General features: G+C 41.1%; 1 protein-coding gene across 2 annotated transcripts in view; it reads left to right on the forward strand.

Moving 5' to 3' along the window:
* Positions 1-12,460, forward strand: part of LOC140185772 (disintegrin and metalloproteinase domain-containing protein 12-like) — a 397,254-nt gene that overhangs the window by 335,817 nt on the left and 48,977 nt on the right. For both annotated transcript variants that reach the window (XM_072239412.1, XM_072239413.1), the window contains exons 13-14: positions 4,355-4,444; positions 9,874-10,069. In XM_072239412.1, the coding sequence (XP_072095513.1) occupies positions 4,355-4,444; positions 9,874-10,069 (286 nt within the window). The remainder of the gene's footprint in view (positions 1-4,354; positions 4,445-9,873; positions 10,070-12,460) is intronic.

Consider the following 12,460-nt stretch of genomic DNA (forward strand, 5'->3'; position numbering starts at 1 on the left):
ATGCAGTACACTTCTTTCTATCTCCCGATTTCTGCTTATTCCCTTGCCTTTTTGAACTTCGCCAAACTGCATTGCCTTATGCATGTCTAGATTAATTTTCACTCACCTCCTTATTGTCCGCCCAACTCAGCTATCTAAATCCTCCAAAGCTTTCCTCGACCACAAAGTCAATTGTTGTGTCATCTGCAAACTTAATTAGAGATGGGAGAGGCAAAAGCGCAAAGCAAACTGTGAGCAAAATCAATTTACTCAGCGAGGAGGAAATGAAGTGAGTGAAAGATAGGTATAAATAAATTATGGGCATAAAATCACTCTCAGTCAGTGATAGCAGTTTCGTCAGCAAGTCTGATTGCAGTAATTAAGTCAGTCTTCTCACTTCGGCTGGCTGCGTCATTGTCACAACGTGCACATGAGTAAAACAGATCCCAGACTGAAATCAACAATCCATAGGGAATTATCTTGGAATGGTGAGAGCTTCTAAATGGAGTGGCCTTGGAGCTTGGTTCTGTTCTGTTTAATTTATGTAAACTATGCAGATTTGTAAATTCAGGGTAAAGTGATAAATGCTAGTCAATGAGAAGAGGCAATTGTCAGTAGAAGACAAAATATAAATGGACAGAACAATCAACTTGTAGAAAATAAACCTGGAGTTCTAAGCAGGGGAAGCAAGAATCAGCAGCACACATCACTTTAAATAGTGTTGAAATGGCTAGCTCAAAGAAACATGGAAGTCTATATTGATTCAACTCTAATTTAATTCAACTAATCCAGAAAAACATTCAATGCCATCTGTAGAATGTTAAAATATCTGTCTAAAATTGTAGAACAAAAGGAAATGATCATCAGAATTTGTTTTGCATTTATCAGAATAATTCTGCATCCAATGCTGATTGCCAAGACATCAGAGAATCATGAGAACTCTAGAGAAAATTCAGCGAATTGCTACTGGACTAATTCTAGCTGCAAGAGGTGGAGGTTATGGGAAAAGACTGACAAAACCTGCGGTTTGCATTCTGGAGTGGAAATATCTGAGATAACACACTATAATTATTAAGGCTGTATGCACAAGAAAAACTGCACAACCTAGAAATACAAAGCAACACACAAAATGCTGGAGGAACTCAGCAGGTCAAGCAGATCTATGAAAGTGAGTAAACAGTCGACAATTCGTGTCTCGGCCTGAAATGTTGACTGTTTATTTGCTTCCATAGATACTGCCTGACCTGCTGAGTTCAACCAGCATTTTGTGTGTTTTGATTAAGATTGTGTGAAGTTCACGCAAAATATTACTTCAGACTGAGCACGTGAATAGTACCAGTGGACTGGAGTTCAAAGTTTTGAAATGTAAATTTAGGATTGAAATCTATGAAAATTAGCATGTGAAGTACACTTCCAGAAGAAGTGGGGGAGGTTAGTAAAAGACCATAATACAAAGGAGCAGAATTAGGCCATTCAGCCCATCGAGTCTGCTCCACCAATCCATCCTGGCTGATCCCGGATCCCTCTCAACCCCATACACCTGCCTTCTCGCCATATCCTTTGATGCCTTGACTGATCAAGAAACTATGAACTTCCGCCTTAAATATACCCACAGACGTGGCTTCCATCGCAGTCTGTGGCAAAGTATTCCACAGATTCACCACTCTCTGGCTAAAAAAATTCCTCCTTACCTCTGTTCTAAAAGGTCACCCCTCAATTTTGAGGCTGCGCCCTGTAGTCTTGGATACCCCCACCATAGGAAACATCCTCTCCACATCCACCCTATCTAATCCTTTCAACATGCAGTAGGTTTCAATGAGATTCCCCCAAATTCTTTTAAATTCCAGTGAGTACAGGCCCAAAGCTGCCAAACACTCCTCACATGTTAACCCCTTCATTCCCAGTATCACCCTTGTGAACCTCCTCTGGACTCTCTCCAATGACAACACATCCTTTCTGAGATGTGAGGCCCAAAACTGTTGACAATACTCCAAGTGCAGCCTAACTAGTGTCTTATAAATGCTCGGCGTTATCTCCTTGCTTTTATACTCTAGTCTTCTTGAAATAATTGCCAACGTTGAATTTGCCTTTACCACATACTCAACCTGTAAGTTAACCTTCTGGGAGTCTTGCATGAGGACTCCTAGGTCCCTCTGCACCTCCTTCTCCGCATTTAGATAATAGTCCGCACTATTGTTCTTTTACCAAAATGCATTATCATACATTTCCCAGCACAATATTCCACCAGTCACTTTTTTGCCCAATTTGTCTACATGCTACTGCAACTGAATTGCTTCTTCAGCACTACCTACCCCTCCACCTATCTTCACATCATCCACAAGCTTTGCCACAAAGCCATCAATTCCGTTATTCAAATCATTGACGAACAATGTGAAAAGTAGTGATCCCAATACTGACTCTTGAGGAACACCACCAGTCACGGGCAGCCAACCAGAACCATGTAGCAATTGAATAAATTATCAACATCTCCAATTAATGTCACTCAGGTTTGTCCGGCTAGACATACTGAGTCAAGTCAAGTTTACTGTCAATTAACTATATACAGGCACACCGCCAAATGAGCCAACATTTCTCTGGACCAAGGTGTAAAGCGCAGTAGTACATATGACACACATATAACACACATTAACTTAGGAAAGTAAGAATTAAATCTACAAATGAATTATGCATAGATAAACAAAGTAAAGTGCATAAATTAAATACTGTAAGGTTCAGTACAAATTATCCATTGGCATGTCGAACGCGGTGCAGCTGTGAGTTCAGAAGCCTAATGGCCTGATGGAAGAAGCAGTTTCTCGTCCTGATGGTAGAATGTCAAAGAGTTCTGCCTGGATGGGTGGGGTGCTTGATAATACTAAGTCATAGTCATAATTTATTGATCCCGGGGGAAATTGGTTTTCGTGACAGTTGTACCATAAATAATAAATGGTAATAGAACCATAAGTAGTTAAATAGTAATATGTAAATTATGCCAGTAAATTATGAAATAAGTCCAGGGCCAGCCTATTGGCTCAGGGTGTCTGACCCTCCAAGGGAGGAGTTGTAAAGTTTGATGGCCACAGGCAGGAATGACTGGCTGAATGTACTCCTGTGTACTCCTGAGAAATATCCCTGATGGATGGTAGAGAGACCTCTATGAACCTCTCAGCCGTTCTCACAGACCTATGTAGGCACTTCCAGTCCCCAATCCTCTACTGCTCCCATACTAGGTGGAGATACAGCTCTCAATGGTCCTCCTATAAAGTTCATTTAAGGTGGACCCTGAAGCCCCTCAGCTTCAATCTGACCAGCAGCCCAGCTCTTTTCCCACGCTTCCTCGGTAAGTAGTGCATCTTTCCAGGTCTCCATCGATGCAGTGTGTTGTTGTCAGCTCTTTGATGTTGGTGGACGCATCCCACGGGAATCGATCGGCGGGTTGCGTCTTCTTGTGCTCCGGGTCGGGCCGAGTAACGGGGGAGGCACCACTGCCACTTCCAGCTGCCAGGGGCCTGGGCTGTCGATTGCGTAGGACCCTGAAGCCCACACTTAATCCCGGATGGCAGGGATCCTTGCTGAAACAAGCCCTTAAGCCGAGTCACAGTTGCGAAGGCCTCCGCTCCAGCCGAGCCTCGGGCTCGATTTCCGAGGTCAGCGGCGGAGGCCTCACTTCCGGCCACTGTGGATGGCCACCAACGGGGCTTTACGGTGGTCGCTCTGGGGAAGTGTCTGGGGCACCTTGAGGTCTCCGCCGTCACTTCTGTGTGGTCGTCTGCTCCGGAGAGATGCTGGTCAGAATGGGCCATGTCTCCTATAAAGTTCATTATATTAGGGGAGGGGGGGATGTCTCACTTGCTAATAGACCAAATACCATCCTCAGTGTTAATCTTCTTGTGAATAAAAACCAGCAGGCTATCCAGCTGTCTTATTTCTAACAGTAGAAAGCAAAAGCAATGCTTCCACTGTCTGAAGTTGAGCCGTCTTCATACTTGTTTCCAAACTGCAAGATCATCAGCTTGCATTGATTTTCAAGGTTTATTATGAGAGTTGAACTAACACACACACACAGTTTGTCTTTTTGTGGCCTTTGTCGATTGCTCAACTGATTAAATTTATGTTCTGTATTTAATCATATATAGGCCATAAATGAATATCTAAGTATGGCACAGACAAAGAATAACATAATCAATATGTCAGGAAGAGGTTCTAAGATAGAAAAAAATCTTTGAAAGATACAAACAGATTTTAATGGTTTGTTACCTTGTACTAGTTACAATTCTCTTTGTATTCTGGTAATTGTCTATTCCTTCAATTTCTTGTAGAATAAAAATATGGATTTAAGTATCCATACAAATTCCTTTTTTTTTTCCCTTTTCAGGAATGTACCAACCCCTGCTGTAATGCGAGCACTTGCACGTTGAAGCCTGAGGCTGTTTGTGCTCATGGACTTTGCTGCAAAGACTGCAAGGTAACCAAATCCTCCGAGAACTGAGGTTCCTTCTCTTGTAACACATTGACGTTTTCCATCCACAAATCCCACAGAAATAAAACGTTAGCACAGATGCTGTCTAAATCTACTACAATGAATGTAAATTGATACGGTGGAGAGAAACAGCATATGCTGCAGTTATGAAAAATATAATGGAGACTTTCTAAAATATAGAACAGGAACTAAATATAGAATATGTTCTTCTATGAAGCTCAAAATTTGACACATTGTGTTCAAAGGTCAAGTAATATATTGCACTCAGCATTGTATTTCCATCTGTGTTATTTATTTTGAGATGCAGTGCGGAATGGGGCCCTCCAGCCCATCGAACTGCAATGCCCTGTTTTAATCCCAGCCTAATCACGGAACAATTTACAATGAGCAATTAAACTACCAACCGGTACGCCTTTGGATTGTGTGAGGAAACTGGAGCACCCAGAGGAAACCCATGCAGTCACGGCGAGAACGTACAAACTCCTTACAGGCAGCGGCGGGAATTGAACCCAAGTTGCCTGTACTGTGTTGTGCTAATCGCCATACTACCGCACTGCCCTGGATGTCTTATGCTATTAATGATCTTGGAACCATAACAATATCAAGCAGAGATGGTTGTGCTTATATGCAGGAACTTGGAATAAATATTGCTCTTACATGAAACATCACCTTTAATAATTATTTGGATGTTATCTGAAGCCCTCTAAATCACAGTTTCTCCAGTGAGGGCATCAAATGTTCATCATTGTCAGCCAGTTAGGCATCATTCTTCTGGTCTTTAAGAACATAGGACATTGCAGCACAGTGCAGGCCCTTCTTCACAGTTTTTACAAAACCACTACCCCATTAAAAAAGTCAAAGAGTAATCAATCCATGTTTCACTTTATGTTGGCCTTAATGGTGACTTTTGTAGTAGTATTTATTAATAGACGGTTCTGACAAAAATCCATGACATAGAAGGCCAATTCACTCAATATGGTAAAGGCAGCTGACAAAGAGATTTTCAGCCTTTTTCCACTGTCCAACTTTTGACACATAAGCTTGCCAGATAGTTTTCCAAGTGCACATTCAGGTTTCTGCCCTGCCCACATCTTAAGAGGGTGAATTAAACCTGAAAGATCAAAAGCTTCTCAATTCTCAATCCATTCCTCTATGCCCTCTACATATCAGTCTCTCTGCAGCAGTATTTCTTCATCAGCTTAAATGCCTCCATTGCTCCTCAGCCTTATTTCTTTCAAAATAGACAACCGTCTGTCGAATCACAGACACGAGAAAATCTCCAGATGCTAGAAATCAAAGGCAGCGCACACAAAATACTAGAGGAACTCAGCGGGTCAGGTAACATCTATGGAAAAGAGTAAACAGTCAACATTTCGAGCTGAGACTATGTCCTGAAGAAGAGTCTCAGCCTGAAACATCGACTGTTTACTCTTTTTCATAGATGCTGCCTGACCTGCTGAGTTCCTCCAGCATTTTGAGTCTGTCTAATCTTTGCTCATAACTAAAATTCACAAGCCAGTGCAGCAGTTTCGTTAATTTCATTTGCACCCTCCCAATTGCAATTTATCTTGCAAATCTGTAACCATGATACACATTACAGGAATACTCCACTAGTCCATTATCTAACTATTTGGAAATCAGGATGGTTTTTGTCATCTGCCTTACCAGTGATGTTTCACATGCTCCCCTGAAATTCACCAGGGCCCCATTACTGCACTTCCTTGAATCAATGTGACTCCTGTTCCCACACTATCCAGAAACTCATTCATGCCCTGGTTCACATGATCTCCTGATTCCTGTGTACTATTTAAACCTACCGGGTTAACTGGAAAATGTATTATTATACTGCATAACATCTAAAATAATGATTTTAAATTGTGTTGGGCTATCAATAAGGAAAAAATATTGAACAGTCTGCAAAGTTTGTGAATCTGGCACCACAAAAATGCAAAGTGTGGCAGAATCTTTGAGTTTTATTGCATTCCAGTGATACTAATCTAATATGCTACTACACATCAAGCATCACCTTCCTGTCCTGGTTTTCTGTTCCATCAATGTACAAAATATCTGATGTGTCTTCTTAACTACCTTAGCTACGCATGCTGCTGCCTTCAGGAGAGTCTCTTTGTTTCTCTTAAGGATAGAGGTAAATGAAAAGTAAAAGAATTGTTCAAGCACAGAGAAATAAACAAAAAAAGAATCAACCCTGTTGTACAGTACTGTGCAAAAATCTTAGGCATATATATATAAGCAACACACATCAAAGTTGCTGGTGAACGCAGCAGGCCAGGCAGCATCTCTAGGAAGAGGTGCAGTCGACATTTCAGGCCGAGACCCTTCGTCAGGACTAACTGAAGGAAGAGTTAGTAAGAGATTTGAAATATGTATATATATTTAGAGTACCTAAGACTTTTGCACAGTACTGTAGCAATTTTATGTATTGCACTGTACTGGGGTCACAAAGAAAGATTTCACAACATATGTGAGTGATGATTCTGATATGGGTCTCTATTGTAGACTGAGAGTGGGAAGGGGGCAGGAAAAGAGGAATCATGGTTGGAAAAAGGAGAAGGGAGAGGGAAGAGAGCAGGAAGCACCAAGGAGACATTGTGTAATGGTTAATAGACCAATTGTTTGGAATCAAATTACCTTGTCTGGTGTCTCAAAGCTGGGTGTGTCTGCCCCCTTGCCCCTGGCATTCATTCGCTGCCACCTGTCCCACACCCCTCCCACGGCATTCCACCCCCACCATTCCCAACATGCTTTGCTCTCACCAGATTTACAAACCTGCTCTCCACTCCACATTGACAAATACACTACTGTGCAAAACTCTTAGGCACCCTAGCTATATATTTGTGCCTAAGACTTTTGCACAGTACTGTATAACAAACAGAGACCTGCATACTTATCATTGTGAGCAAATGCGATATCCACCTTGCAAATATGCATCAGCAAAGGCAGTGTCTGTAGAGGAACAGCTGCCATTTCAAAACTTAGAACTCGTTCTTAGCACTGAAAGAGTTTGTCAATGAAACACATATTTAGAAAAGTAAAAGCATTAGAAAGGGAGAATATTAAAAAAGCAGAAGAAAAAAATTGGGATAGTTTCTGAAAACCTTGCCTGGAAATAGGAAATGATTAAATTATTAAAATGATATTGACCAAAGGCTAAAGGAAGCACAATGGAAAGAAGAATGTTGCCATTCAGCAGTAGCATTAAATGAGCCCCTATCCTTTGCACAAGAACTTTTCACTTCCCATGCATTTTCTCCTGCATGCAGTTTTTTTTCAAATAGTTTTCATCTGTGATATCTTCCAGTTGTGACAATGAATCCTAAAACTAAAACACTGGCTTCCACCCCATGGATTCAACCTGTCCTAATGAGACTTAGTCCATCTTTTACTTCTTCCATCTTTCTCATTTGGTTTCATTAAGCATCATTTTAATGTATAATGTTAATATGATCAAACTGTAAACTTATTGGAAAGACTTTTATGTGGCAGCTTTCACTGTCGTTCTGATGGTATTCAAGTTCCAAAGGCCACATTCATGCCTGGTCTGTGATGATATAGAAACCACATTAACCACATTAATACTGTGTGTGCATAGATAAATCTCAGAGGCCGGTGGGAGAGGAAGGATTGAGTCAGTTACATTCTCCATTTATTTTGATGTTTTAAATTACTTAGAGTTGGTTTAGGAATTGTTAGTATGATTAATATTTCACCTTTATGTAGACACCTGAAGGAGCTTAAGATCACCATTATTGTACATAGCAATCCGGACATGAAATGTGCACGATTTACCATTAATTAAATCATTGTTAAGAGAGAATTTCTAAACTTTAAAAATGCATTAATGATACTCGAGGCCCTCTGCTGGTAGAAGAACATGAAAATATTTCATTATGTACTGGAAGCACATTGATTAGCCTAATTCAGTTGTTTCTGAGATGAAAATTGCCTGGACCAGACTTCCCTGGGGAATGGCTCAACTCCTCCTGACAGTTACCTCAAAAACATGAACTTATTTCCAACATGTAAAAACAAAGGGGAAATATTGCACCAGTATTTTTATTCTAAAACGAATGAAAGTGGGTAGCTGGGTTGCCATTTGCCTTCCGGTATCAGTGCTGACTGAATCACTTCTGATGATCAGTTTCTGTGAATTACCTAGCTTGGCTTACTGTTTGAGATTTTGAAGGCCAAAGAATGAATGCTGTTTTCTGATTCTGACGATCAGAGGGAGCTTACTAGATCTCTCTCATCTTCAAATCCAATCCTGCAGATAATGAGGCTTTCACAAAAGGAATAACATGGATACTAAACTTGGTTCTGACATTTCTTTCCTAGACACTTTTAACTACAGCCATTTACTCTTACCCTCAGGCCTATAAATATTCATTTTTTTAATTGAGTGCTATGCAAAAGTCTTAGGCATATATATAGATAGCTAGGGTGCCTAAGACTTGTGCAAAAGTCTTAGGTATATATAGAGCTAGGGTGCCTAAGACCTTTGCACAGTACTATATTTGTCACCAGGGAGTAGAAAGCGAGTTTGCAAATCTGGTGGGAGAAAAAGATGTTTGAAATGGCGATGGAGGGGTGTAGGACAGATAGCAGAGAAGGGGTGTTAGGGGCAAGGGGGTGGCGTGGGTGCAGGCATACCCAGCCCTGAGACACCAGGTGAGGTCACTTAATTCCAAACAATTGTATCTCTGGTGCTCCCTGTTCGTTCCCCTCTCCCTTCCGCTTTTCCCAACCATACTACCCCTCTCCCTGCCCCCATCCCACTCTCAGTCCACAATAGAGACCCATATCAGAATCAGGTTTATCATCACTCAGAAATATCTTGATTTTTTTGTGGCAGTAGTACAGTACGTAAAATTACTACAGTACCGTCCAAAAGTCTTAGGCCCTAGCTATATACATGTGCCTAAAATTTTTGCATAGTACTGTATGTCTATTTCTTACTTGGGATATGGGAGTTAATGATAAGGCTAGTAATTATTGCTTTATAGCTGATTACTTTGAAAAAGAGGGTGAAGGGATGCTTTCTTATTACCACCATTACAAGTTTAATACAGAAGAGTCACTTATTATGTCACTTCAAGTGACAGTTAAGATCAACTGAGTTAGTTTGAAACTGAAGCCACACACATATTGTGGATTTGACAAACTTTGAACACCTGGTTTCATTTCTAAAAGAACGTGAGTGAATAGGCTGGTTTTTAATTTGTTCAAAATGTTGTTTTGAATTAAATGAAAAGATTCACATCTACTCTAAGCTGTTTTTTTTTCATTTTCTTTTTGCAGAACAGGACTTCATGCTGTTTGCAGACTTCAAACTGATCAATGCAGCTTCAAACACATTGACTCACTTTGTGTTTTATTTTGTTGATGTGCATTTACAGTTGAAACCTCCAGGAACCCCTTGCAGAGATTCCAGCAATTCTTGCGATCTGCCTGAGTTTTGCACTGGAACAAATGCACAGTGTCCAGCCAATGTATATCTGCACGACGGGCAACCATGTCATAAGAAGGATGGCTACTGTTACAATGGGATATGTCAGACTCATGAGCAACAGTGTATTACTCTATGGGGACCAGGTACATCATGGTTATTTAAATCTATCTACAACATTGCATGGGATATCATATTATTCAGTTCTGTACAGAACATTTTCAAATTGGAAGATGGAATTTTGTTAATAATCTAACACATTTATAATGTGTTTAAGGCAGGTCAACACTCATTCCTTTTATGTTTTTTCAGTTCTCAACTTCAGTCTAATACATTATCAAATTGCTCAGAAGTGTTAATGATAGCACACTGTTCTCCCCAGAGAATGAATCAGTCTATACAAAAGGTCTGGACAAAATGGAGGCACGGAATGAGATAGATTCAGAGCAGAGCTGACAGAGCGTCCATAAGGTGCTACCAACCATTGACAGCAGTAGAAGTGTACATCATCATAATGAATATCCTCATGGCCTTGCAAATCTCTCACCCACCATCACTGTCAAAGCACAAGGACATCTCTGATTCAAAGAGCTTTGCAGCTGAAACAGCAGGCATTGGACAGATCTAAATGATTTTACAATTAACACACCAGAGGAAAGCTCTGCAGTCCCAACCCATCTATCAATGAGAGGCGGTAGACAAGTAAACAGCTAACAGACAGGAGCATCTCCTTCACCAGCAAATGCCGAAGACTAAACTGAAGCGTTCACAGCCATATTCAGCCGGAAGTAGTAAATGGATGTTCCACCACAGTTTTCTCCAGATTCCCCCTCTCCTGCCATTGCAGAAGCCAGCCATCAACCAGTTCAGTTCACTCCCCATGAAATCAAGAAATTGTTGGGCACATTGGATACAAAAGTGACTGTGGGACCAGGCAATATACTGGAGATAGTGGTGAAAATCCACTCCCTGATCAAGCTGTTCCAGTAGTGTTACAATACTGGTTTATTGACACAACAATGTGAAAATATTGCCCAGGGATGTTCCGTGGACATAAAGCACAACAAATCCAAGCTAACACCATACCACACAATCAGTCTACTCGCCAATTTAAGGCAAGTTATTGAGGGTGACACTCACATTGCAATAAAGCAGCGGTAATGCAGCAATAATATGCAGAACCACTCCACTCCACATGTTAACATCATCTTGATCCAAACATGGATCAAAGGTCAGGATTCCAGATGTGAACCAAGCAGTGTCTCTAGTAGCTCCATGAAAGCTGAAGGCAACTGGTTTATTATCGGCTCATATATTGAAGTACAGTGGAAAATTTCTTGCATGATATTCATACAGATTATTTCAAAATGTAATTACATTGAGGTAGCACAAAGGGGAAAAAAATTAACAGAATTCTAACTATAGTGCTATAGATGCAGAGAAAGTTCAGTGTAGGTAGACAACAAGGTGCAAGGGCCATAACGAGATAAATTGTGAAGTCAAGGGTTCTTTACATACAAGAGGTCCACTCAAGGGTCTTATAACAGAGGGATATAAGCTGTCCATGAGCCTGGTGGTGTGTGTTTTCAAGCTATTGTACCTTCTGCCCAATGGATGAGGGAGAAGAGAGAGGGAAGAGCCTTTGATTAGGTTGGCTCCTCTCTTGAAGCAGCAGGAAGTGTAGACAGAGTCCATGGAGGGGAGGTTGGTTTTGTGATGCACTGAGCTCTGTCCACACCTTACTGCAATTTCTTGTGGCCTTCAGCAAAGCAGTTGCCGTAATAAAATTTGGTGCCTCTGGACAGGATGTTTTCGCTGGTGCCTGTATACCTTAGCACCATTGATTCATACAGGGTTACGTGCTGCACCCTGCTTTCTGAAGTCATTGATCAGATTCTTTGTTTTGCTGACAGTGAGGGAAATGTTGCCTTGATATCATACCATTAGGCCTGCTATCTCTTCCCTGTACTCCATATTATCATTGTTTAGGACCTGACCCACTACAGTGGTGTCATCTCCAAGTCTGTAGGTGGAGTTAGATCAAAATCTGGCCATATAGTCATGAAGGTATACAGAGTAAAGTCGGGGGCTGAGAACGCAGCCTTGTGGGGCACCAGGATAATCATCACAGTGCTGTTTATCCTTACTGATTGGTCAGAAAGTCAAGAATAGAATTGCAAATGGAGGTGCTGATTTCCAGGCCTAGGAGTTGGGAGATGAGTTTATATGTTATTATGACATTGATTATAAAGATGTAGTTAATAAATAGGAGTCTGGCTTAGACATCTTTGTTGTCCAGGTATTCCAGAAATTAGTGTAGAGCCATGGAGATGGTGTGGCAGGAGAATTTCAGTGGGTCAAGATTGCCTGAGAGGCTGTAATTGACGTATACCATGACCAGCCTCTCAGAGCACTTCATGATGACGGAGGCTAGTCTCAACTGGCGATTGCCATTAAGGCATGTTACCTCATTTTTCTTTGGCACCGGGCAATAGTGGTCTTCTTAGAGCAGGAGAGAACGTCAGATTGAAGTAAGG

Source organism: Mobula birostris, chromosome 21 (assembly GCF_030028105.1).
Source record: "Mobula birostris isolate sMobBir1 chromosome 21, sMobBir1.hap1, whole genome shotgun sequence".
NCBI classification, from domain to species: Eukaryota; Metazoa; Chordata; class Chondrichthyes; order Myliobatiformes; family Myliobatidae; genus Mobula; species Mobula birostris.